Source organism: Mus pahari, chromosome 10, assembly GCF_900095145.1.
Source record: "Mus pahari chromosome 10, PAHARI_EIJ_v1.1, whole genome shotgun sequence".
In the NCBI taxonomy this organism is placed as follows: Eukaryota; Metazoa; Chordata; class Mammalia; order Rodentia; family Muridae; genus Mus; species Mus pahari.
Genome location: NC_034599.1, coordinates 110980219 through 111007085, shown reverse-complemented (window position 1 = coordinate 111007085; position 26867 = coordinate 110980219). Strand labels below are relative to the sequence as shown.

At 42.9% G+C, this 26867-nt stretch overlaps 1 protein-coding gene across 2 annotated transcripts in view; it reads left to right on the top strand.

Moving 5' to 3' along the window:
- The window catches only part of Cmc1 (C-X9-C motif containing 1), a 63621-nt gene that overhangs the window by 34420 nt on the left and 2334 nt on the right, over positions 1-26867 (top strand). For both annotated transcript variants that reach the window (XM_029542853.1, XM_021206206.1), the window contains one exon: positions 20326-20416. In XM_029542853.1, coding sequence (XP_029398713.1) covers positions 20326-20416 — 91 coding nt within the window. The remainder of the gene's footprint in view (positions 1-20325; positions 20417-26867) is intronic.

The window sequence follows — 26867 nt, the reverse complement described above, 5'->3', positions numbered from 1 at the left end:
CATCCCATCCCATCCCATCCCATCCCATCCCATCCCATCCCATCCCATCCCATCCCATCCCATCCCATCCTATCCCATCCTGAAACTGCTCATGGTTTGAGTGATAAATTTGTTCTATTACATATTATAGTTGGTGATTTAAGATTTTCTTTTGGGCCTTAATACATATTATGTATTAAGCTTATGAGGCGTTGTGGTGCAGATCTGTAATGCCAGCACTTGAGAGACTGAGGCATGAGAATCCTGAGTTCAAGGCCAGCCTATACTTGGAGGCCCTGTCTTTGAAAACTGGGTGAGGGATAGAGTTACCTAAGTGTGTAAGGACCTGCCTCCAATTCCCAGCACTGCAGGAATACAGAAGATAGCAATGCATGGCTCTCTTACTGTGCTCTTACAGCCTGTTCCTGACTCATTCTGTTGTGTTGCTCTATTGATACGCACATTTTAACCTTGCATGTGCCCAGTTTTTAAGAGTATATCTAAAAAAGGTAGACTCTAAAATGCCTTTGCTAACTTGTGTAGGTTGGTGTTCTTTCTGGGTGGTAGTGTTTCAACATTACAGAGCACTCTGTACTACACTTCCATAGTGATAAAACAGCTTCCTCCACCCATCAGTATTGGGAGTGTCAGCATTGCTCCCTCACCGGTGGGTAGTCAGCAGACTTCTCGATTCTTTGAAGGAAGAACTCTAGTCTGCGTTACGTTTGGGTAGCTCAGGTAGGGTTAATTGCGACTGGAATTGGAGTCCTCACCCTTTTCCCCTATAAATTCTAACATGTTATTTAATGAATATAAAGTTATGCAAAGCTTTTATATTAAATAGACTTGTTAAGTCTATCTTTCCTATCTGGCACCCGATTCACACTGAGTGTTAATACTCAAATATTCCTTTGTGATGTTTTCTCAGGAATAGGCTTGTATGCCACGTTCTTCATTTGTCAGTTCTCTGTTAAAGAACATGTTCCTTGTATATATATCTTCACTAGTGTATAGGACACACCTATTTTTTCTTTACATTTCATTTTTGTTCTAAAGGACAGGGCCCAGGATGTAAGGAAGTAGGTCATGGTACCCATAAACGGGTGAGAAACCAAGTACGTTATAAAGTAAAAAGTGGGGCTTCATTGCCCTCTAGGGGCTCAGCTTTAACACAGCCCGTGTTAGAAAGAGGAGGCAAGAGCTGCTGCACCGAGGGTCACTGTCATTATCTGTAGACGGTGACTGGTGACACTAAAACCTAGTTTACAGTCATTATAAGTGAAATCACACCTAATACTTAGGAATATTTTAATTAAATGCCAGCATTCCTAAACAAACCAGAATTTTCAAGAATTGTTTGATGACCAACCTTTCATCTAGTGTTTTTAATGTACTGTAATATCCTGTGAGAGTCTGAGGAGTAAGGGTTTGTAAGACTGGGGGCCAAGGGTGTCATCCGGAATGTGCCCGTTGGTTTCGGCCACTCTCATGCGAGTTTCTTCTCTTCCCTGTGGGCTCTGTCTACAGTTGCAGAGTTTGGAAAGGGAAGCAATTCGTTTTTCCGTTATTGAAAGTCTTAGTTAGACTCCGGCTGTGTAAGCGGCCAGGCCGAGTTTGTGTGCAGATATGTTAGAGTTTGTGTGCAGATATGTTAGAGTTTGTGTGCAGATATGTTAATGTTTTGAATATTTAAGCACATGTCTATATTGGATGTGAAAATTCATGTGGTTATTAACATTTGGGAAAGATTTTTTTGTGTTAATTTGTATATATTTAAATTTCTAATCCCTACAAGGAGCCTAGAAAGCTGTACAGTGCGTTTCTACTGTTACCAATTATGAGCTGTGATATCAAGTATCTTAATAAGTAGTATATAGTATTGCTATATATAAATACATTTACTTTCTCTCCGACCTGTGGTAGAAATAGAGGCCGTCCTGCAGGGTGGGCAGGGCTGGTGCCGTCTGCATCCCTGCCCCTTTTCTTCCATCACTGTAAGTGGAACACAAGATAGTAAGAGTTTACTTGGAAAATTATAGATCTTTTCAAGGATCTAATTGAAAATAATTTTAAGTTTTATAATTAGTATTAAAAAGAAATATTGAACCACAGATGCCGTATCCTGAATAAATCTTAGAATGTTGAAACAAGGAATCTAAACATTTAATCATGACTAAGAGGAAAAATTAAACTTTAGCTGTGGGCCGGGAGAAGTAGCTTTGTGTTAAAAGAATTGCAATGAGTATTCTTACATGCTAAATCTGTAAGGCCGTCTCTTACGATTGCAATGAATATTCTTACACGCTAAATCTGTAAGGCCGTCTCTTACGATTACAATGAGTATTCTTACACACTGAATCTGTAAGGCCGTCTCTTACGATTACAATGAGTATTCTTACATGCTAAATCTGTAAGGCCGTCTCTTACGATTGCAGTGAATATTCTTACACGCTGAATCTGTAAGGCCGTCTCTTACGATTACTAGAGTGTGTGTTCTGAAATGGGGTTTTGTTTGTTTTTTATCCCAGCTTTACAGTTTCCAAGTTTTAAGTGTGTATGCACACATCCTTCTATGGATGTGATAAGCTTCTGTTTAGAAGTCCTGACTATGATTATAGGTTATAAGCTATAGCAAGCTATGGTCACACATAATATGGACTGCTTGAGTGAAGGGTTCTCTCAGAGAACATTGGCTTAGGAGTCTGTTTCAGACCATGCTGTTTTTAATCTATTTTCTTTTAAATTGTTGACGAGTACCCTTTATTCACTGAAATATTTAAGCCACTTCTAATTTTTATATTCTTTGAGGTGGCTTTACTTTTTTTCTTTTTCAGTTTAAACAGATATAATCTATAGCATCATTAACTGTACATTTAAGTTTTTAAAATATAAAACATGGAGTGCAGTAAGCATCATTAAAGAATATTTTAATGTTTTTATGTTTATTTAAGGAATAGTACTAGCCTCAACCATGAAAATATTATGAAACTCATTGGTAAGCTTGGTGAATATGTCTGTTTTAATCGTGTATTCTAATTTTGAACAGTACCAATTGACTGGCTAACATTGCCATTATTTTTTGAAATCATAAACATATTGCTCGCCCCATCGTCAATGTAGTACTTTTGATCCATCTTGCTTGCTTTCCATTATCACCGTTTAAAAAACATCTCTGGCTGGGCGTGGTGGCGCACGCCTTTAGTCCCAGCACTTGGGAGGCAGAGGCAGGCGCATTTCTGAGTTCGAGGCCAGCCTGGTCTACAAAGTGAGTTCCAGGACAGCCAGGGCTAAACAGAGAAACCCTGTCTCGAAAAACCAAAAAAAAAAAAAAAAAAAAAATCTCTGAGCTAACCACCACACTCCTAAGATTTTCAACTGAATTCTTGTCATACATAGTTTTATGGCACAAAATTGGAAATGAAACAACTTTATCCTACAAAACAGTTGTAGCGAGCTTGCTATCTCTGACCTTGAGCAGAAGTGTGTGTTCCCTAGGTTCTCATGGCGGTTGCTCTGTGAACTCTGAGCCTGGGTGGGAAGGATCTGTTTACTCCACGGTTGCTGGCAACATTCATTCCTTAGTTCTGGTCAGTTATGATTTATTCCGTGTAGCAGTATATACCACCAAAAGCTGTTGGCAGAGAGAGCATGTACAAAGAGACAGCCACAGCCTTTCCTACCATCGTCATGGGAGTGACGACATAGTCCTTGGTTAGATGCCGGTAGGTAAAGAGAGTTCACACATCCTCTTTCCTCTCTGGGAGGTCCTGGCCCTGGTGGACACAGGTGCAGGGCCTGGGGAGCCGCCCAGACCCGTTTGCCTTCGCAGCACAGTGGCCGGCCATACCCTGCTTTGCTTTCTTCCCTGCTTACGGAAGTTGTCTTGACTCATTTTTATGAAGCGTCTCACTTGAATTTTACCCTTGGCTATGCTGCCCTTTTGTGTTGCTGCTGCATTGTTAGCGCTGCAAGGGGCTGATCTTGGCTTTCAGTCTCTTCTCTTATCTTTTTCATCTGTTCCTTGAAGGATCGTTTTCCTGAATTTATGCATCTAATAAGTTCTTATCCAGGGTGACGGCCGAGATGCCCCTCTTCTCCTAAGGCATCTTTGCAGAGTGGCCCTGCTGCTTCTGAACCATCTCAAGCGAATGCTCTGTAACATTTGCCACCTTTTCTGATATCTGTCCTCCCCGTGGGCTGTTGTGGGGGCTCTGGTGCACTGAGTACTTTCTCGAAGCCTAGAGGGCACCGGGGCAGGAGAGACAGCACAGTGCTTCTGTTTGATGGCCTTTAGGAATGATTTGTCTTTCCCCATGAGGTTACATTTGGCTTATCCTCTCTAGGAAGTATGGATCCCTGAAAAATGACATACCCCCGGTGGTTTTGCTGAGCCTGCCGAAGTCTTCTGGAGGTGCGTAGAAAAGCTCTTGTATTGAGTGATTTTCTTGTATTTGTTTCCTTCTGTTGAGTTCTGAGGTCTCCTGTATTGCTGCCCTCAGTGCTTGGTTGAGAATGTGGAGGATATTAATGCACTTCTTAAAGGCGCACGCATGTCCTGGGAAGTGGAACTGGGGCAGAGGCCTGTCCTGTCTCCCTGCCCAGAATTTGCCTCTTTGAGGTTTGTGACATGCGGCTCTCCACTTAGTACGTGGCAGCCAGTCAACTTTTTATTGCTTAAAAGGTCTTTTTTTGTTTGTTTGTTTGTTTGTTTGTTTTTTATTAAACACTGAGGAAAACTTTATGCATTTAGTATTTTGCAGTTTTTACTCAGAATTATCTTCATAATCTTTTGCCTGACCTGTTTGGTTAGCACACAGACTGTCTTTTCTCCATTTGGAAGATTTTCTTTCTCTTCTAGTCTTGTCTGGAACTCTGTTGCTGGGATATGCAGCTCAGTGACACTCATCACCATGTGTAGGATCGAACCTGAACTCTCACATTAAAGCCACACATCAGCAGGATTCCTCTCCTGGCTAAATAATGTCTGTCTTTCTGTGCATGCCCTGTGAGGTTTGCGAGGCCTGCTTTGTCCACTGTGGACTCTGTTCTCATTGTTGAGGTCTGTCTGGGGTCTGTCTCTAGAAGTGGATGGCGATAGGCTGTCCCTTCCCAGGATGCGGCCGATGCTGAGGTTGCTGCTCCTGATGGCGTAGGTTTCATCATTCCCCGAGTTGCTGTCAGGTTTACCGAGTGACAGCCCATGTGTAACATTTTAGTTATTTACACTGTCCTTGAGAAGGTGCACTTTACAACCCCCAGGATTATTTTGGGTCTCAAGTGAGTCTTTACCATGGTCTTCTCTGTGCCAGGATTCTGATGCAAATCAGTAACTCTGAGGGAAGAGGCCACGGTTGGCTCACGATTGCATCTCTTAGTTTCATGTAGGTCATTTTCTTCTGCTTGTCTCAGCACCGTGAGGTTGAGATCAGGACACATTTGGGCACACAGCGGATGGGATGCTTGGTACTGAAGAGAGGCTTTCCCTTCAACAGAGCTGCGAGTGGATGGTCTGGTTTGTGAGAGATGACAATGCCGATGAAAAGCGTTATCCTCACATGGATTTAAAAGGAAGAGCTGTAAAGAGAAGCCAGATCATGAATGTGGGCATGTTACGTTTGAGGGGGTTTGCCACAGACTGACCCCTTCTGGGTCTCCTTTCTTTGTGGAACGGGTTCTGGTTGTAGGTGGGCAAAGGAGTCGTGACAAACAGACACGACACATGGGAGTGTGGATCTGAATGTAATTTGTCAAATCGAACATCAAACTTTTTATACAGAAGAAAATAGGGAAGTTAGGTGACACACTGGCAAGGTACAATGAGGTTACTGGATTCTTACATAAAACAGAGGAATGCAAACAGGGAAGGACTGGGAGGAACCAACTTGGGATAAAATTCAATGTTAACAGCTGGGATCAAATAGCAACCCCACCTAAGGTCAGCTTAATCTTAGAAGCCAGGGGCAAGGGCTTTGAGTCCTTTCCATAGTTCCTATTCTAGTCTATTGTATAGTCCGCCTTCCCCCTAGGCCATTGTAAATTCTTGTGTATGGGTGTAACTCAGCTATCCATAGTTCTAAGAATCTACTCTGGTTCCTCCCTAGACCACAACCTTCCTTCTTCCTAGATAATGGTAAATTCCTGTGTAGGGCAGTGACTTAGCCCAGGGTGGGCTCAAGGACTGACTGCTTAGGACTGGTGAAGAATCCAATTTAGCTATATGTCAAAAATTCAATCCTTAGAAGCACTTATAATAAAGCAATATTAAGGGAAANCACACAGATCCGTTTACCAACTAAAGCAAGGACATTGGAGCATTCGTTATACAGGATGCCATGGTTCCAGGAGTTCCTTGAACTTTTTGCCTTAGGACCGCGCCCAGGCTTTTCGACTTGTCAGGTGGGTCACTACTGGAGTGGATGTAGCAGGGGTTGGTTGAGAGGGTTGGAGATAGGCGGCCTTCAAAAAGGCTTTGGGTGGTAGGTTCTAGGCTTGCAATCAAAATTCCCTTTAATGTGTCTTTTGAAAGTACCGCTTCTTAGTCGGGAGGTGGTGGCACACCCTTTAACCCCAGTACTTCTGAGGCAGAGGTGGGAGAATCTCTGAGTTCAAAGCCAGCCTGCTCTTCAGAGTGAGGTCCTGTACAGCCAGGGCTACACAGAGAAACCCTGCATTGAGAAATCAGCCAACCTAGTAACCAACCAGCCAACTGAATAAGTAAATGAATAAGAAAATGAATTAAGTAAATGAATGTACCTCTTTAACTTCAGAGCCTATACAGTCTTACCAAAACCGTGTTGATTTTCTTCATACAGTACTGAATTTGGTTATAGATTAAATTTCCCTGTGTAGGCATATCACAGGACTGTTCTCTGTCATAACCCAAGTGTGTGTTCATTGAAATGGTAGATGTTACAGTCATCTGTGTGGAGCAGATCTCTATCCAAACTGTCCATAGTGAGGAGGGGCCATTGCAGCATGAGCATCTTGGTGCTGTGGTCACAGAGAGCACGCTGTTCTCCCCACTGTGTGCATTTCTGTACAGTTGCTTTATTAGCTTACAGAATAGTGAGTGCTATGGGTCATAGTTCAGGGTGGCTTGTCCTTTCTGTTACACAGAATAAGTCCCTGTCTGTCAACAGTGTAGGGTAAACAAATTATTATCTCTCACTTCTTGTACTAGGCACAGTTGGAGGATGTTGTAATAAGGATTTACAAATAAGAGGGAGAACATGGACCAGTGTCCTGGGGCCTTTGCGGCAGATGGGCTGTGGGGCACCTATTTGAGATTTTAGAAGTCTAGCTTCGAGGTTAGGTATAGAGACTGTTTGTGTACAGTGTCGTGAACAAGGAATGACTCCAGAAGCTCTATCGCTGGTTATTCAGGAGTGCCGCGTGGCTGCCAGAGCCATGAAGTTTGAAAACATGACAAGCTGAATTTGCAAGAAATTTGAAGGTTGTACCATGGTTAAGAATTTACAGTGAAACCACCACCTACAGTGGAGTAGGAAATCAACCTACCTTCCTTTCCTTTCCTTTCCTGTCCTGTCCTGTCCTTCCTCCCTCTCTTTTCTTTCTTTCTTTCTTTCTTTCTTTCTTTCTTTCTTTCTTTCTTTCTTTCTTTCTTTCTTTCTTTCTTTCTTTCTTTCTTTATTGCATGTGAGTATACTGTAGCTGTCTTCAGAAGAGGGCATTGGATCCCATTACAGATGGTTGTGAGCCACCATGTGGTTGCTGGGAATAGAACTCAGGACTTCTGAAAGAGCAGTCAGTGCTCTTTAACTGCTGAGCCACCTCTCCAGCTCTGAAAGACTTTCCTTTTTATAGGACCATGAAACTGTGGCTTTATAAGCTGGTGCAGAGTGACTCTAGGGAACTGCCGAGTGGGCTCACCCTCATGACCACATTCTGTTTTCTGAGGCCCCGTGCTCTGTCACAGGTTTCTGCTCATGTGGCCTTCACTCCAATAACTTTGTCTTCTACACAGTCTATCTACAGACACTCCTGGCTGAGTATAGCGGTGCCCTTCGGGTGATATTCCCATCATAAACCTGAATTTGTTGTATTCATTGTGCATATAATTGTGCTTATATTTTTCTGGGCTAAAAGTTGGATTATGTCTTATGTGTATTTTGATTCTTAAGATTATAGAAAACATTCTTTCTGATATACTCAATAGCAGAAAATATTTAGTGTTTAACAATAGTTTTGGCACTCAGTGTTGGAACCAGATTTTTAAATTTGTATGTACTGGAAGTAGAGAAATGTAGATGTTTAGAGCAATGGTAGTACTCACACTGGCACCATTTAGAGTCAGAATCTGTTAAATCTATTGGGAATATGCCAGGAATGTTTCCCAGGCTCAGTTTTATACCCTACACTGAAGACTGAAAGACTGAGAGTAACATGTAAAGGAAACATAGCCACGTGCACAGTCCTGTTCATAAAGTAGATATGCTGCTTACCAAACAAATCTCTAGGGGCTGGCAGTCACAAGATGTATGGTGTGTCAACAGATAGGCTGGTTCCTGAAGGAGTTTTTAAAAACAGAGACATGTTAAAAGTCTAACAGAGGACTATATAGACACTGAGTACTGGAAATTAGGACTTAATGTGCTTTTAAGTTCATAAGTACAAGGAAAAATTTAAACTGCAAGAAATGAATGGAAATGTACACAAGGTAAAGTCAACATACAGCAGGATTCCAGGAGACCCACATTTGTTAAGAGCATTGCAGTTACTTTTAGAAACAGAATAAATCATTTTAGCCTTACATCTTTGAGTTAAATTTTCATCTGCCCTGTGTTCTGTCTGTCATACATCTATCAGCTGCCACCCGCCTCTGCTTTGCAGCACTGGAAAGTGTCAACCGTGATCTCATGTTGCTAGGTACATGTTCTGTCACTAAGCAGTTTCCAGCCCCATCTTCTCTTTAGAAAATGCATCTCTGTTCATTGACTTGCGTAAAGTAGAGCTTCTTGGGACAGACTGTAGCCCTAGGTCAGTCCTCCGGTCCATGGGACAGACTGTAGCCCTAGGTCAGTCCTCCGGCCCATCCTGTGCTTGCCTTTCTCACTCCGAGGCATTGGAGACGAGGTGTGCTGCTGCTCTGGGCCAGGCTCTCAGTTCCTCTGTTACCTTGGAAAAGTTGCATTGATGATTAGGTTTTGTTGCTTTTTGTTTAGAAAAATAAAGCAGAAGATTGAGTTTCTACATTCCACTACTCCAGAAAGATCCTTAGTGAGTAATGTTTTCTCAGCTGATTGTTTTTATTACAACCCTTTTTTTAATACACACACACACACACACACACACACACACACACACACACACACACACAAGACAGGTTTATTGGGAAGCTGCTTTCAGGTGGATGAGTTCATTAGCCCCAAGAACCAAAGCCAGGGAAGTCGCTATGGGGAAAGGCGGTTGGTGTAGGGGAGGGACAGAGAAAAGAGAAGTGGGTACAGGCACAGAGAGTACTGTTACAGACCTTTTATTTTTTAATAATAGTTTTATTTTTGAAATTATAATTACATCATTCCTCAGTTCCCTTTTCTCTCTCCAACACTTCCCATGTACCTCATTTGTTTTCTCTCACATCTATAACCTCTTTTTCTTTGTTACACGTATACATGTATATACGTGTGTGTGTGTGTGTGTGTGTGTGTGTGTGTGTATGTGTGTGTGTGTATGTACATATACTGCTCCCCTCCCCTTCTAAGCACATAAAGCCCGCTTGTTCTGTGCGTGATCTCAGGGCTGACCGTGTGGTATTTTTAATGGAAGTCTTGTGTCTTCATCTTTGACTTTCACTGTAGCTCTAGATCTCAGATCCTGGCTGGTTCCCAGGGAGTGGCCGAGGTGTTATTAGCATTAGCAGCCGGGCCTTTTGAATGGTTGGGAGAGTGACCTGGGCCGTGCTCAGCAAACGGCTAGGCTCATCTCCTGTGGTTCTTTCTTGATGCCCATTTTCTCTGTAATTTTTTCTTTTTTCTTTTGGATTGCCATGCACAGAATTAGACTTTTCGGTATTATGGGCTACGAAATTATCTTGTTGGTTTCCTTCCTTCTAAGTCTTTCCTCTCACAGTTCCCTCAGAGGGCCCTACTGAAAATGCATCATATTGCCCCTACAACGTGTCTCCTATTGTCTTTCTAAATCACTAACAGTCCACAGGGTCACACTTCTTGTCTGCCTTTGAGAATAAGCTTCAAATGACGGAGCTCATAAGTTCCAAACAGCTAGAATACAACTTGAGGAAGAAATATGCTCAGTCTATAGTTAACAAAAGGATGAGTTAAGAATGTAGAATTTGAGGGCTGGTGAGATGGCTCAGTGGGTAAGAGCACCCAACTGCTCTTCCGAAGGTCCTGAGTTCAAATCCCAGCAACCACATGGTGGCTCATAACCATCTGAAACAAGATCTCACACCCTCCTCTGGAGAGTCTGAAGACAGCTACAGTGTACTTACATATAATAAATAAATAAATCTAAAAAAAAAAAAAAAAAGAATGTAGAATTTGAAAAGGATAAGAAGGATAGGAAGACTGGGACCGCACAGCAAGGTTCAGGCCAACATGGGTGATGTAGTCAGACTGTCTCATAAAACCAAATGAAATAGAGAAAAATGTTTTCAATACAGAATAAGACAGATGTTAGATGAGATGCCTGTGTAGCCCTGGCTATCCTGGACTCACTTTGTAGACCAGGCTGGCCTTGAACTCACAGAGATCCACTTGCCTCTGCATCATAAGTACTGGGATTGAAGGTGTATACCATCACTGCCAGGCCAGTCTACCATATTTTTATGGTCAGTAAAGAGTAGCAGGCTTTAGTTTCCATATACAGCAGATAAACCTAAAACAAAAATTACATAAGCACAGGACCTAGCTTTCACTGTGACTGTTGGTGTTTTATTATGACATCAGATTGATTTTGGGTACTCATGCAACTCTTTTAACATTTCCTCATTTTTATGCCCAGTGAGGCTCACATGTAAGGGCTACAGGTCTCGGAATGTTATATAAAGAGAGTAGCGGTGCACTGTCTCCTCGGACTTGGGTCCGAGTCTTTGCTCTTTTGATGAATAGGAGACAAACTGAAGGTGCCTCGGATTGAAAGACAGTCTAGGGCTTGTTTTAGAATTACGATAAAATCCAGGACCAAGTAGACCAGGAACAGATTGTTAGAAATCCGGACTAGCCTCTCTTCCCAGCTGTCATAAGATGTAACAGGCCCGAAATTATGCATCTATTCAGTTCAGTAGCGTGCAACAGTCTGCCCGTGAACATGATAGTGCTGAGTGAGACTCCTTAAGTGCTTAGCTGGTTAGGATTGTAACTGGGATACTTTACCCCACCCCGGGAGGACCAGGAAGTACCACCCTCAGTTTGACCTGAGCACCACAATGACTCTGTGGTGCTCGAGTTTGTATGTTTTTAGGTTGATGCCAGCAAAGCAGCTGCTCCTTGAATTTAGTTGTGAAACGCTGAATTATTCATTTCCATAAACAAAACTTCCTTAGTAGGTATTTAGCATTAATTTATTTCTCTTTATTTCAATTGACCCTGTTGACATTCTGGTTTAAAATTAAAAACTATTCTTTGAGGAGTCTAACACACCAGACTTGTGATAGCTCCTTTTCTACCTCTGTTTGGTGGCAAAACAGTTAAATATTTGCAGAGATGAATTACATCTTATGGGTCATCTTTTAGTCTTTAAGTAAAGTTCTTAATAAAACAGAATGAAAGCAAAATATTTCTCTGTAGTGTCTTTAAGTATTCAAGACTCTCCTTGGCATTGACTGTTGACTAGGTAGATCATAGCATGATGCTGTACGTATGCTTGCATGTGTGCACCACATAATTAGGCCTAAGTCTAACACTGTAAGTGTCTCAGCAGAATTTTAACTAATTATTTCACCATTTTTATTCATACTGTGTGATAGACTATTCAGTAGAATACAAATGTAAAGTTTATTGTCTTTTGGTTCTTTGAACTCCCCCATCTACAAATATAAGTTTGTGAAGCTTAGAAACAAAAATATGTTTTTACATTATATATAAGATTTTATATATAAAATGTATACCATTGTTACATTGTAACATGAAGTTATATTATATATCTGTGTTGTATATACAGCACAATTTTGGTTTATATTACTTGAAACTGTATTATTTTCCACTCTAGAAAACTGTACATTTAAGTACAAATTTCATTCTAGAAATTTTTAAGATTTTCTAATTTTCTTCTAAAGTTTTGATTTTGCTAACAAGCAAAATAGTCACTTCTGGTCAATTACCACAGCAAACAATTAGGCTTTGTAGTGTGTCTTCATGTTAAATGTAAAGGAGATGAGGGTCAAGTCGATTCCACCTTCTCTTTATAGTAACAGTTACATATGCGTAAGGATTTTCTTTGGGGTTGAGTGATTTCGCCACTCAACAAGGTTGGTCCACCATGTTTTCTTCTGTCTGGAAAGATCACTTAGAAATAATTGGCTTGCTTTCAAGTGTGCGCCTGCCTTCCACGGAGGATAGTCAGAGAAAGAATATGACCTGGAGGGGAATCACGCTTTCTTAGCCCATTGTAAATATGCCTGACATGTCTTTTTTTCTGAGAGTAATCAATCTCTAGTAAAACTATATTCTTAACTACTTGAGCTGATAAACAGCAAGGTTTGTTTTAAAGAAGTCGAGTTTATTTTATGTCAATTTTCTATTTGTCCTGTATAAGACATATTTAATTACTTTACTTTGTCTCTGGGTTCAGATTAATCAGAGCCTGCTGCATAGTGGTGCTCAAATTAGAATAATACTTTAATCAACTGTGTTACCCATGCCATGGTAGACTAGGAAAGCCACTCTTGGCATATTGAAGATGCATGCATTTTATTTCGTATTGTAATTTAAAAGTAAGATCAGAAATATTGATTTCTACTTGACTGGAGAGATGATTTAGTTTGAATATCAGTCTGATGTTAATCAGGTGAGAATTAATTGAGTTGGAGGTATTAGATATTCAGTGCTGTTAACTGAGCCGTGATCAATCTAGAGAGAAGCTTTCTGTTGGACTGTGCTAGAATTGTCAAACAGCTCATGCACTACAATATAGAATAATCTTTTTGTGTTCATCCTTCTATCTTCTTGTCTCATTAAATGCACCACTAAATTCATTCTATACACAGACTAATCTTTAAAGTGTAGAATATTAATAAATCATAATTTAATAGAAAATTAAAAGCATAATAATTTTGTCAAAAATGCTTTTGTTGTCATGGTTTTTGTAATACATTATCGAGAGCTAAATTTTAAAGCCAAGTGATTAAATACCTACTTCTGAAGTATACTTGTAACATAAGATGAGAAAACCTACATCGTTTCATTTAACTGTGCAACACTGAAAGAAGTGAGCAGTACAGAATCGTTTTAATTTTATTTCCTGAAATAAAAATACAGTAGCATTTTGTTGGTCTGCAGTGTGGCCTGGGCTTTTCATTTATTTTAAGGGTGTGATAGCAATATCATAAGTGTTGTGAAAATATAAATGGTGAGATAACACCTCCATAGGATCTGATCTTAAGTAGTAACATTGGGTCTTTAAATAAACTGCAGCCGGGATGGAAAGGATCGGTTTGCCTTGTTAACCAGGGGCAGTGCACTTATTAATGTTTAACTAATTTTGTGGCACCATGTCTTTTAGCCCCTTCCCCTCTATTTTTTCCCTTCAAAACTGAGAATTTAGATTTACCAAGAAGGTAGCACACATTGTCGTCAGAGTTCTTTCATTCTGGCAGTTGGTGTGACCGTGTGAGATCAGAGAGAAGCTACAGTGTGCCTTTGAGTCTTTTACCCTGAAATGATGCTTTTCACTTGACGTGACTATGTAGACATACATTTCATGAGAAGGAAATTTTCTAAATTTGTAGTTGAGAACAATTAGTATTTAAGGAAATTAAGCTATACATCGGAAACAGCCTTGGAAGGTGATGAATGGGGAGTTCTTAGTGACTCGAGGGGTTCCCTCCAATTGTAGCTAAACAGGAGAGTGGTGGAGAGGAATCACATGGAGAAATGGCTGGCTTCCTGGTGCCAGCCCCTCAGCCCATCTGCCACTTCCTTCTCTCCTAGTCTCTAGTTCCTTTCCTCCTTTTTCTTTTTCTAAGTTAACACGTTGTTCCATGCTTATAGAGTACCAACCCCCAGATCAACAGTTCTTCAGGTCCCATTCCCCAGCCTGTCAGCTTCCCTCTGTCCCTGCCTGTTCTCCCACAGCTGCTTTGTCCTGTGCTCTGAGCAGTAACAGGTTGCTGCATACCCTAGTGCACTTTACTGACATCCTTAGATCCTGGGACTGCCAGTGCTCCGACCCACCCCTGCTCTAGTCTCAGTTCCCAGGGCGGGGGGGGGGGGGGGGGAAGGCAGGAGGTAATTTGAGCCCAGCAAGCTGAGGATGGTTAACACCCCTCAAAAATGAAAAGAAGAGAACCGTGAAGACCAGCGCCCTCAGTGTGCTATTGGTCGTGGTGTGCTATTTTGTGGTGTAGTATTTTTGTTCTGGCAGGTGGTATAACAGTTAGAGATCTGATGTTGATAAAGGATACATCTTTTGTTTCAAGATAGGAAATGACTATCAACATGTTATTCCTTTAATGGATATCTATATAATATTCCTTTTATGGTCATCTACAAAATAACGTACTTTAAGAAAGATACATGTAATAGTTATTTTAATAAGAGATGAATGAACCTGCTTCTGTGGTTAGTCTTGAGACCCTCTCTCTTTACAGACACTGGCCTGTTTAAAAGCAGCTTGTGACCGACCTGCTTTGTGAATAGACTGTCAGGCCCCAAAATAGGATGTGTAAGGAAAATGGAAGAAACAGACTCCCCGACTTTCTGCCTGGCTACTTTCTCAGTCCTCCACTCCTCATCATTTGTGCTGGTCATGGCCACTCCATTTGAGCATCTCCCACCTGTGATCCTTTAAAAAAGGCAGGTGCTCAGGTGTTTTGTTTGCTGGCCACACTGGACCATTCTTATACCTTCCTTTCAAGTTCTCATAGCACTTGGTTGAGATCTGACTCCCCTGCACTGCACTGAGTTCTCCAAATGGTGTGGAACATTGGCTTCAGGCGGTGTCTTGCTCTGGTATCTCCATCTCACAGAGCAGCATCTGGCTCCATTTGAAGCGCAGACACAGAGAAGGGATGATTCTGCATCTCATTGTGAGGTGCACCATCTGTGAGGTGCAGACTGATAACAACTCATTCCTGAAGACCATGTGGGCACACAGACATTAAAGACACTCCAGACCAAGAACCTCCTGAGCACCTGAGATGTGGCAAGGTGCAGCACCTCACTTGCATTCCACAAAGAGAACTCTTAACACGGAATGGAGATGGAGGCCTGTGTGCCAGCTCAGCTGGGGCCATGCCACCTGATAGGCCTTACAGTGCCCTGTGATTATCTGTGTGTTCCTGTGTCCAGGGCTGGTCTCCAGGTTCCTATACACCTCACCTCTGCAGCTTCACTCCATCCTGAGGCCCTGACTGGCTTTCCAGCTGATTTGTTTAATAATCTACCCACTGTGACCCTTAGATTGTTGGTATCTGTGTCCACCTCCACCTCTTTGACCTCTGTCTCCTCTTTAACCCTTTTGTAACCCTCCACATACACACACCCAAAGAGATATAATTACTGTATGATGTGTGATCTGAGAGTTAATATTAGTAATTAAGATAGAAATTAATCTCTCAACAGCCAGCTATCAAGGGAAATTGGGACCACTTGGCAGGTGCAGTCAATATTCTGATGATGTAGCTTGTGAATGTGTCAACATTCTTTTAACATAATGGTTTGACATCGTGGAAAGACGAATGCATCCATGATTCTAGTACAGTGTGCTCATGATGCACTTAGATCTAAAGTGCAGAGTGTATCATTTTGTGTGGTTCCTATGAGAAGCTCATGAAAGGAAAAGAGAGGCTTCATTAATGCCTGTGTGAATTTACTCAGTGGCCTCTTCAAATAGACAATGAAAGATCCGCCACTGGTGGTTCCTGCCAATAGCCCTTCACCTGTGCTCATGGCAGGGACTCTAGTCAAAACTCACTGGGTCACCGGGAAAGTAAATGAAATGGAAAAAAAATAGCTCATTGTAGTCACTTTGGAGAAGCCATTTTAATAATAACAATCATCATCATCATTGCTATTATTATTTTCTTATGCACTTTGCATTCTTCTCACTGTCCTCTCCCCATTACCCCCTCCCACAATACCTTCTCCCATATTCCCTACCCCTGCCCTGGCACTTCAAGTCTCTGTGAGGCTATGTGCATCCTCTCCCACTGAGGCCAGACAAGGCAGTCCAGCTACAAGAACATATCCCACAGACAGGCAGTAGCATTTGGACAGTCCCTGCTCCAGTTGTTCAGAACCCACATGAAGACCAAGTTGCCCAGGAGAAGACATTTTTTAATGTGTAGAATTCTTGCTTAAAATGTTTAGAAACGGGCTGGTGAGATGGCTCAGTGGGTAAGAGCACCCGACTGCTCTTCCAAAGGTCCGGAGTTCAAATCCCAGCAACCACATAGTGGCTCATAACCATCCGTAACAAGATCTGACGCCCTCTTCTGGAGTGTCTGAAGACAGCTACAGTGTGTACTTACATATAATAAATAAATAAATCTTTTAAAAAAATGTTTAGAAACATTAATGAGAATTTCTCAGGATAGGATATAGACTCAGGAGTTGAGGCATCTGATGCTATTTCATTTTTGGTGGCTACTAAACTGTCTCATCAGTAGTATGGCATAGTTTGACAGTAGGTAGTTTATTTGAGAGAAATGAAGGCTGTACAAATATATGGATTTCAATGTTTTCTTTTGTTTTTAGACACAGGCTCTATGTAGCCCTGGCTGTACTGGAACTTGCTTTATATACCAGGCTGACTTTAGACTTACAGAGACCTGCCTGCCTCTGCTTTCTGAGTACTGAGATTAAAAGATTTTCATGTTCTTGGTATTTTACTGAAAGAAAGTAAAAGTCTTGAATGCACATCTCATTAACCTTTAGAACAACTTAGTCTCTTCAGTCTCTCATTGTTCATGTGTATTTGAATCACCTTAACACAAGTTTAATTAAATGAAATTTAATTTTTGTAGTTTTTTTTATTGGATATTTTATTTATTTACATTTTAAATGTTGCCTCTTTCCTGGATTCCCCTCTGGAAATCCCCCAATCCCATCCTCCCTCCCCCTGCTTCTATGAGGGTGTTCCTCCACTCACCCACCAAGTCCCACCTCCCCACCCAGGCATTCCCCTACATTAGGGAATCAAGCCTTCCCAGGACCAAGAGTCTGTCCTCCCATTGATGTCCCATAAGGCCATCCTTTGCTCCATATGTGCTGGATCCATAGGTCCCTCCATGTGTACTCTATGGTTGGTGATTTAGTCTCTGGAAGCTCTGGGGGCAGGGTCTGGTTGGTTGGTATTGTTCTTCCTATAGGTTACAAACCCCTTTAGCTCCTTCAGTCCTTTCTCTAACTCCTCTATAATTTTACTTGAATAGTTACTAATTTTTAGTTCTTTTTTGGGTCCTATTTGTATAGTTTTTATGGTTTCATTAATATTCAAAGATTGATAGACTTGGGCATGCAAGCTCTTTAACATTTCACATAAAACTGGTAGGTGGAGGAAGCTCTTTACTTTTAAGACTGAATTTCAGAGTATCATTTTAGTCAGTTGGCAGTATTAGCAACATTAATTTTACATGATTATATGCTATGCTAATGCAGGAGGAAAGAAAGACTCTCATTAAAATCATGTTGCTAAATGTGATGGAAACTGTATAAAACAAGTTGAGGCTTCAGGTAAGTTACAGAAGAGATTTGGGCATGGCGACAGTTACAGAAGAGATTTGGGCATGGCGACGAGGACCCTGGACAAGCACCTCTTACTTGAGGGGAACACAGAAACACTGCTTCTGCCAGTTTCCAGCTTAGTGCACTTCCATTAATTTTGGGAAAATGGATATTTAAACAATGCAGTGCCCATGTGTTCTGTGCTGAACTAAGGCAGTAGAATGTTGTGTTTGTTAAAATTATGAGTTAAACTTTTGATAGTAGCTGCTGTGTTTTCCAAAAAGTCCTTGGTATTTGCTAGCTAGCCTGCTTTCTTCAGGCAGAACTCAGTTTGGCAGTGATGTTTCTTCTAGCCGTTTGGTGCAGATGTGATGAGGTCACAGTAAGGCACAGGGAAGGGGCACAGGTGTGATGAGGTCACAGTAGGGCACAGGGAAGGGCACAGGTGTGATGAGGTCACAGTAGGGCACAGGGAAGGGGTGTCTAGCTTTCTTTTAATCACCACTCTTGAACATGGCAGTTCTCTTTAATAACCCTATAGTCAAGTGGTCAATTCTGCATTAACTTTATGGACATATTCCCTTTGAGGACTGACATGTCTTTTTCTGTTTTTGATCATATCTTAACACAGTGCTCCAAAGTACAAAAATAGATACATAAGAAAAATAGGCATTCCAAAATAAGAAGTAAAGGCCGTTTTGATATCCATGCTCATGCCCCTGCATGTCTACTGATAATGGGCTAGCCTTGTCTGCTTTGTGTTTTGAGATGGAAGTCCTTTGCCAAAGGACACAAACAAAAAACCTCACTGGGTTCGACTTAGCACAGCTCTTCTGTATAGTGAACAGAAATACTTGACATTGGGGTGAAGGAAATAATGGATAATGTTCAGATTAAACAGGTGGAGTTGGGATGGAGGGCTGAGACTAAAGACTACTCACTCTGCTGTGATGGAGCATAAGAGATAACTCTTCATGGGATCACATCCTATGCACTGCTTAAGTTCATCTCATCTCTGACCCTTGCTCAGGTTCTGCCAGAGTCTAGCTGTCCTGCTCTGGTAGATTCAGGTGTGTCTCTCAAAGCATTGAGGCTGTACCCGACAGCTTCTGGGTGAGGCTGATGTCATGTTTAACACCTGAGTGTGTAATTGCTGGTTATTTGACAGCAGTGCCTAAATCTGCTTGAATGGCAGTAGCCACAGAGTAGCCTGGCAGTTAGGAGCACATTGCTGCCTAAGCTTGGCTGTCCTGGAACTTTCTCTGTTGAACAGGCTGACCTTGAACTCAAAGATTTTTCTGGCTCTGCCTCTGGAGTGATGGGATTAAAGGTGCGCACCACCATGCCAGGCCCTGATTCCTTTTAAAATTCCTTTTTACTTCTCTTTATTCCTTTTCACAGATTTGAAGCTTAGTTGGGTACGTTCTTGCTCTCCGATATTCCATCTAGCATCAGGCTTTTCTCTAATCTGTTTACAGTTCCTGGTACCTCTTTCTCCTAAAGCTGTGCATCTTGTATTTCTTCTTGCTTAGTTTGCTTCTTTTCACTAATAACCAAGCAGTACAGTCAATACTAAGGTGTCTGGAAATTTTCTCTGCTGTTAAGCTATAACTCTTCTATTTAGCATCAGGTAGTAGATTTTATGGACAAGGGCAGAAAGCAGCCAAAATATCCCAAGAATAGTCTCTAGGCCACACAATCATTCTGAATCTGAAACCTTTTGATCCAGGCCCCCACAGTTCACATCACCCTCAGCACTGCTGTCTTCCGTTAAGGCCCACTTAAAGCATTCAGCTGTTTTCCTAATTGAAAGTCCCAAAGTCTACATTCATCCAAACTAAAGCACGGTCATGCCTGACATAGCAGTAACCCACCCCTGGTGCCAGTTTCTGTCTTAGGGTTTCTATTGCTGTGACGAAAATCTTGACCACACAACTTTTACAAGGAGAACATGTCGTTGGGGCTGGCTTAAAGGTTCAGAGGTAGTCCATTGTCATCATGGTGGGACGCATGGTAGCGTGCAGGCAGACATGGTGCTGGAGGAGCTGAGAGGTCTACGTCCAGATCAGCAGGCAGCAGGAGGAGCCAGACACTGGGCCTCCCTTGAGCAGTTGAAAACTTAAAGCCCAGATTCCCTCTGACGAGGCCATGCCTCCTATGAGTGCCACTCCTTTGGGCCTGTGGGGCCATTTTCCTCAAACCACCATACCATGTCTTGTTACTTATTTCCCTTGGGATGCATTCTTGTCCCACTGGGAATCCTATGGTGAGGTCACTGTGGTCTGTGTGTCTCTCCTGCTTTGATCTTACAGTTCCTCCTCTCAGTCCCTTTCTGCAGTACTTGCAGTCTGCCCTTCAGCAGTGTACATGTTTTTAATTGACCATGGAATGTATATAGTATGGACAATGGATTTGATTCTAAGTGAGAGGCTGTTAGAACTTTTAAAATCATGTTAATGTAATTTTTTTTTTTTAATTTCAGATTTTACCAGATGTTGCAAGGACTCCGGGATCCTTATGGTATTAAAATGCCGGAAAGAGAACTCTGCATTAAAAGACTGTCTAACTGCTTAGTAAGTTGTCACCTCAGTGCTTGTGGGTCTGTGATTACACAAGTGCGTAGTAGGAGAGTATGTTTAACTCATTACCTGTAATATGTTCTGTACCTCTGCCCACCAAATTCTTCACGTTGCTGGTTAAGACATCTGTATGTTACAGGTTATTCTAAAAGAAAAACATTTAGAAAGGGATTTAAAAAATTATATTTGGCAGAATTGCCTGTATGATTTTCCACATGGCATAACAAATACTTTTTCTACAACAGGTTGGTTTATAGAATGAGTATAGCCTGCTTTTTAGTTCTTCTATTGAAAAACAACTGAACTAGATGGTCCCTAGGAACTTCTATTAAAAAGCAACTGAACTAGACTGTCCCTAGGAACTTTTATTGAAAAGCAACTGAACTAGACGGTCCCTAGGAACTTCTATTGAAAAGCAACTGAACTAGATGGTCCCCAGGAACTTTCGACCTGGCAATTCGTTGCATTGTTTTTTCAACTCCTGGAAAAGTTGCAGCAAATGATATGGAAGCTCTAAAAGCAAATTTCAATTTTTGAAGCTTTATTAAATCATTAAAGGGCAGGCTTCCCATGGATATCAGCCGAACACGGCATATTGAGTTGCAGTAAGACTAGCCCTTCCCCCCCCCTTTATTTAGACTGGAGGGGGCAACCCAACAGGAGGAAAGGGTCCCAGAAGCAGGCAAACGTGTTAGAGACAGCCCCTGCTCCCACTTTTGGAGCCCCATAAGAAGACCAAGCTACATAACTATTTCCTATGTGCAGAGGGCCTATATGCAGGGTAGTCCCATGCAGGCTCCCTGATTGTCGTTCCCGTGTCTGTGAGCCTCTACGAGCCCAGGTTGTTTATTCTGCCCCACGTTTGGCTGTGAGTCTCTGCATCTATTTCTATCAACTGCTGGAGGGAGCTTCTCTGAGGACAACTGGGTTAGGCACCAATCTGAGTATAGCGGAATTTTAGGAATCATTTCATTGACTTGTTTTTTTCTTTTGTCATGTTTGGTTCTACCCTAGGTCTCTGGGCTATCCAGCCTTTAGTTCCTGGCCTGTCAGGCAGTGTCAGGAGTGGGCTCACTCTCATGGCATGGGTCTCCACTGGACCAGTCAGTGGTTGGCCACTCCCACAATTTTTGTGCCACCCTTACCCCAGCACATCTTGTGGGCAGGGCACATTGTAGGTTGATGTGGCTGGGTTGGTGTTCCAGTCCCTCCCCTGGAGCCTTGCCGGTTACAGGCCATGGCCATTTCAGGCTCTGTATCCCGCATGCTGGTGTCGTAGATCTCTGGGGGTTTCCATTGCACCAGATTTGCCACTCACCCCTGAGAGACCCCCACTTCCAGTTGTCTCTCTCAGTACTCTCCCTCCCTCCCTCCGTTCATACTCCTCCCATCCCACCCCTGCACCCATGATGTTAGTTCGAGTTCCCCTTCCCACTGAGGTTCACAGTCTTCTCTGGCTTAGCCTCTCTGGGTCTGTGGGCCTTAGTATGATTGCCGTTTACCTTACCGTGAGCATATACCATAGAAATGAATACGTACCATGTTTGTCTTTCTGGGTCTGGGTTACCTCACTCAGGATGATTATTTTTTTCTAGTTTCATCCATTTGCTTGTAAATGTCATGATGTCATTTTTTTTTTTTTTAACAGCTGAGCAATATTCCATTGTGTAAATGAACCACATGTTCTTCTGTGGAAGAACATCTGGGTTGTTTCCTGTTTCTGGCCATAGTGAGTAGAAGTTGTTCAACTAGTTGAACAAGTGTCCTTGTGATCTGTTGGAGTATCCTTTGGGTACACGCCCAGGAGTGGTATGGCTGGGTCTCGAACTAGATCAATTCCCAGTTTTCTAAGAAGCCATCTTACTGATTTCCAGAGTGGCTGTACCTAACCAATCCTTTCAATATCAGCGTTTTAGTGCCGTGTCAATGAGCTTAACTGTAGCTGCTCAACTCTTTTGGTTGATTGGTTTGAGGTAGGGTTTGGATCTGTAGCTGTAGCTGTCTTGGAATTCACTGTGTAGCCCAAGGTGGCCTTGAGTTTGGCCTTGTCCTCTTGGCCTTTGCCTCCTGAGGACTGGAATTACATTTTGGAGCCACTCGTCCCAGCTTAGTTTTTCTAAGTTTTTAAATGACAATATGCAGATATAGTGTCACATGCCTTTGATCCCAGCACTTGGGAGGCTGGGGCAGGAGACCTCTGAGTTTCAAGACCGCCAGAGCTACATAGTGAAACCCTGTCTAGGAAAAAAAAAAAGCAAAGAAGAAAGTAAGCAGATTTTACTGAATGCATTTGTCTCCACCCCCATATGTGTTTATTGTATACATTATTATATACAGTATTGACAAATAATATAATATTTTATAAGTTGTTCATTGGTAGTTGTGAGATTTTAATTTTGGCAAGCTGTTGGTCCTTCCTATGTTTTTCCAGATGCAGCTACTGAAGGACAGATGTGAGCACAGTGTGATATTTCTTAGGAGAGTAAAGTAAAAAGAACACTTATGAATCCCTTATGGATTTTTCAGGATACATTGTGTATATGTAAACTTACAGGCTTTTAGAATACCACCATTGGAAGGGACAAGGCTACCCAAACCCTTCTTCCATCTCTGCAGTTAGAGATGAGGAAACCAAGAGTTGCATGTTTTCCTCCGAGGCAGTCTCGGTTGCGTGTGGTTGCTGGGCAGGAACTGCAGAACCTGTTGTGTGTTGTTTTAAAAACCATGCTCCCTGTATTAAGCAACTTTGTATATAAATGTAATTTTTGTAAATTTTTAAATAAGTGATTAGTAGGTACTAAAAAAAACCTGGTGAATCAAAAAAAACAAAAAACAAAAAACAAAAACAAAACAACCAAAAAGTAAAAAGCAACAAACAAACAACCAAAAAGCCCCATGCTTCACCTTGCCCAGGAGCTGCTGCCCTGCCAGCCCTTCAGGCTCCCTTTTGTTCCACCCAGCTTAGCTCAGACCTTGGATTGATCGAATCCAGGACTCACACGCTTTACTACTTTAAAACTTGCCTGCTAGGCACAATTGCTGGGCACAGATAGCTACCACCGGGAAAGGCGTGCCCTTACCAATTTATTACCTCTCTTTCTCCTCCTGCCCTAATCCTAGTGGCTTGTTCCACCTAGTCCCTGTCAAACATCTATGTCCACCCTCCCGAAGAGGAGGCCGAAGGCCCAAGCTGCCCCCCAGGTCTTACATGGTTGCTGTGTCCCTTTTCCTTCAAAGCATGGCAGAAAAGCCTCCCTCCTTCCTTGCCTCTGCCTGTTCCTCCTGGGACCCGGAAGTCCCATCTGTACCTCTGCCCAGCAATTGGCTCTCAGCCTTCTTTATTGACAAATTCTGAACCTATTAGGGAAGGAGACCGTAATCAGAACATTCCCTCACAGGAGCCTGTAGAGGAGAGGCTCCCTCTGTCATGTTTCCTAGTGTGCCTCAGGTGAGCTGCTCGTCCTCTTAAACATATTCACTTGTAGGAACACAGATATTTTACAGAAGTGTGATGAACTAAAGCAACAAACACATTCAAAGAAACAGAAATGAGTGTAGCTCAGGAGAACCCACAGGTGTGGTGGTTCCAGGCTCTGCAGTAAGAGGTGGATGAGAAACGAGGACATGCTTGCCCCTTGGTACAGTTGGAAGGTTACTGTAGAGATGAGGGAGTGCACAGCAGAAGACATCTGCCGGGGTCCAGATGGAACTGGCCACGAGAGGAGGGTTGTTGGAGAGAGTGGACCAATGATAAGTTATAATAGGGAAGAGAAACTGGGGAGGGGAGGGGAGGGGAAGCCCAGCCCCTAGGAGGGGAGAGGTTTAGGATGGGGGGCATGTGAAAAGTGCTGGGAGGAGCCCAAGGTAGGGAGTGAGACTTGTCCCAGGTTCCTCTGGGACCTGATTATAGTGTTGTTAGTGAGGTTTAGTGAGATGCCATGAATCTCACTTAAGGAGGGTCTGCTCTGGCTAGAGAGCTGAGTCCTACAGAAAACAGGATGATACAGGAAGCCTCACAGAAAAAGTGCCAGCTCAGCAGACCAGTTGGTCTGAGACCGCTGTCTTTTCCCTCTAAGAACCACATGTACGACATGGAGAGAATAGAGAGCTACCTGCCCAGAGGGCTACAGACCACCGAAGGAGGCTGGCGCGGCACAGCCTTCACTAGCACACAAACGCATATTTTCTGGGCAGATGGGAAGTGTGTTTGTTGGAGTTGAGACAGGGAAACCATGTCTCTTCTGCCTCGAAATGCAAGCCCACCCTCTGTCATAGCTCAGGGGCAGAAGCCATACACAGCACGCATACCTAAATCCCCCATTGCTGTATCAATACACAGCACCCTTGAGGGTGACAGGAAACTCCGATGTGACTGAAGTTCAGCCTGCCAAGTCACATAGGCTTTCAGTGGCTCAACGGCCCTCAGACACAGTCTGCAGGTTTGTGCTCTCCATGGAGAACAGGTCCAGGCTGTCAGCCTGAATCCCAAACCTGGATGTGTCTGATGTATTGGTTCATCTGCAGAGGCTAAGGAGCATCCTAACCTAGTCTGACTCATCTGCTGGTCATTGATAGAAACGAGGAAGGGCCCTTCCTGTCTGTGTACAGGAAGCTGGTGAGCAGTGTGGAGTCCTGGTGACAAGCCACCGCTGCTCTGTGTATTGGAGACCATCTGCTCAGCACTTAGTGCTTGAGCACAAAATCCTGGTCACAAGCCAGCTGGAATTTCTTCCCTGAACCTCAAATTTCCCTTGCCAGTGTGTGCTTCCTGTGTGACCTTCTAAAAGGCACCAGAGCCCTTTAACAGGGAGGAACGCAGTGTTTGAGCAGCGGATTGCCTGCTCCTGCAGTAGCAGAACACCTTCTTTAAGTCCATAGGTGATACCTGTGAAAAGCAAGAGTTTTCCCCCACAAACTGCAGATGCCTTTCTTAGATGCCCTCAGGTGATGTATGTGCACAGCAGTGTGAGAGTCAAGTCCAGTTTCCACAGGCTGAGGCTGTACACAGAACAGGTCAGCTCTTGAAGGCCTTGGCCAGCCAGTCCAGAATTATCATGGGAAATGAGAACTAAAGATCTGCTCCCGATAGGAGTTTCCCTTGGCTAGGAGACCGTTCTTTCCATGTCACACAGGATTGTAAGGTGCCCTGTGTCCCACAGTGCCCATTCTAGGTATGCTGGGTATGTGGGAGAATGGGGATGTCCCTTGGATATACAAAGCCCATGCTCCATGGAGTCACTCTGCTCTCAGCCACTGGAGAGCAGAGCATGTCTGATGCCATCCATCTTGCTTGATCAGAGAAGCCCTCTGCCTTCTCAGCCCAGAATCTCTGATTCTTCTCCAAAAGTGCTTTGAGAATGCCAGAGAATAGAACATGATGATGCATGCTTGTAATCACAGCATGCACAGCACTCAAAGTGTGAGATAGGATTGATGCTAGCTGAAGGCTAGGCCAGGCTGCACAGATTCAAGAGGTGCAAAGTGCAGGGGCAGGAGGTGTTAGAAGAAAAAGGTATGTATGAAGCCAGTCATGAAATACATTTATTATAGAAATTACAACATGAATATTTCCCTCGGGAACTGCTTTGTGCACTGTAAGATCACCCTGAGTAGCACTTGGGTAGCCATAATGACAGAACACCTGGGAGGAGGTAGGGGTTGGAATAGCTGTTGTTTTGTCCAGCAGTAAAACACTGATAAAACAAAACAAACCTACCGCATCTTAGTTATGAGATTTGGAGTTTGGTAAAGTTATAGTGGAGACTTCTAGTTGACCATGGTAGAGATATGATGGGTAGGTCTTCAACCCTGTAGTTCAGATCTGAAATTTGTTACACTGTTTTACATATGTATTCTCCAGAGGAACAGAACTGACAGAATACATCTATATACATTAAAGCGGGCTTTATCAGAATGGCTTGTCAGGCTGGCCCACCAATGGCTGTCTTGACAGAAAGGCCAGCAGTTGCTCAGTCCTCGAGGCTGGGTCTCTCAGCTGTCTTTGGTCGGTGTTGGATCCTGGAGAAGTCCATTCTGCTTCCAGAGAAGGAAGCCTCAGCAGGAGGAGAGATGGGCTTGCCAGGGAGAGTGAGGGCAAGCAGGCAAAAAGCAAGGCTTCCTTCGTCCATGCCCATTGAAAGATGCTGCAGCCGGACGGTGTGGCCCAGACTTAGGGTGGGTCTTCTGACCTCAAATGATCCAGTCAGGAAATATTGCTGACATGTGTGCCCAGCTGTTTGGATTTTAGTGGATTCTTGGCGGGGGCGAGTTGACAACCTAGAGACAGCACATTCCTTCCTTGAGTATGTTACCAAGTGACACAGAAAGCTGTCAGCTTTGAGTGGTACCTGGAATAGGAGAAGGCTCTTCAACAGGTCCAGGCTACTGTGAAGGCTGCTTTACCACTTGGACCATATTATCTAGAAGACTTGATGGTACTTGAGTT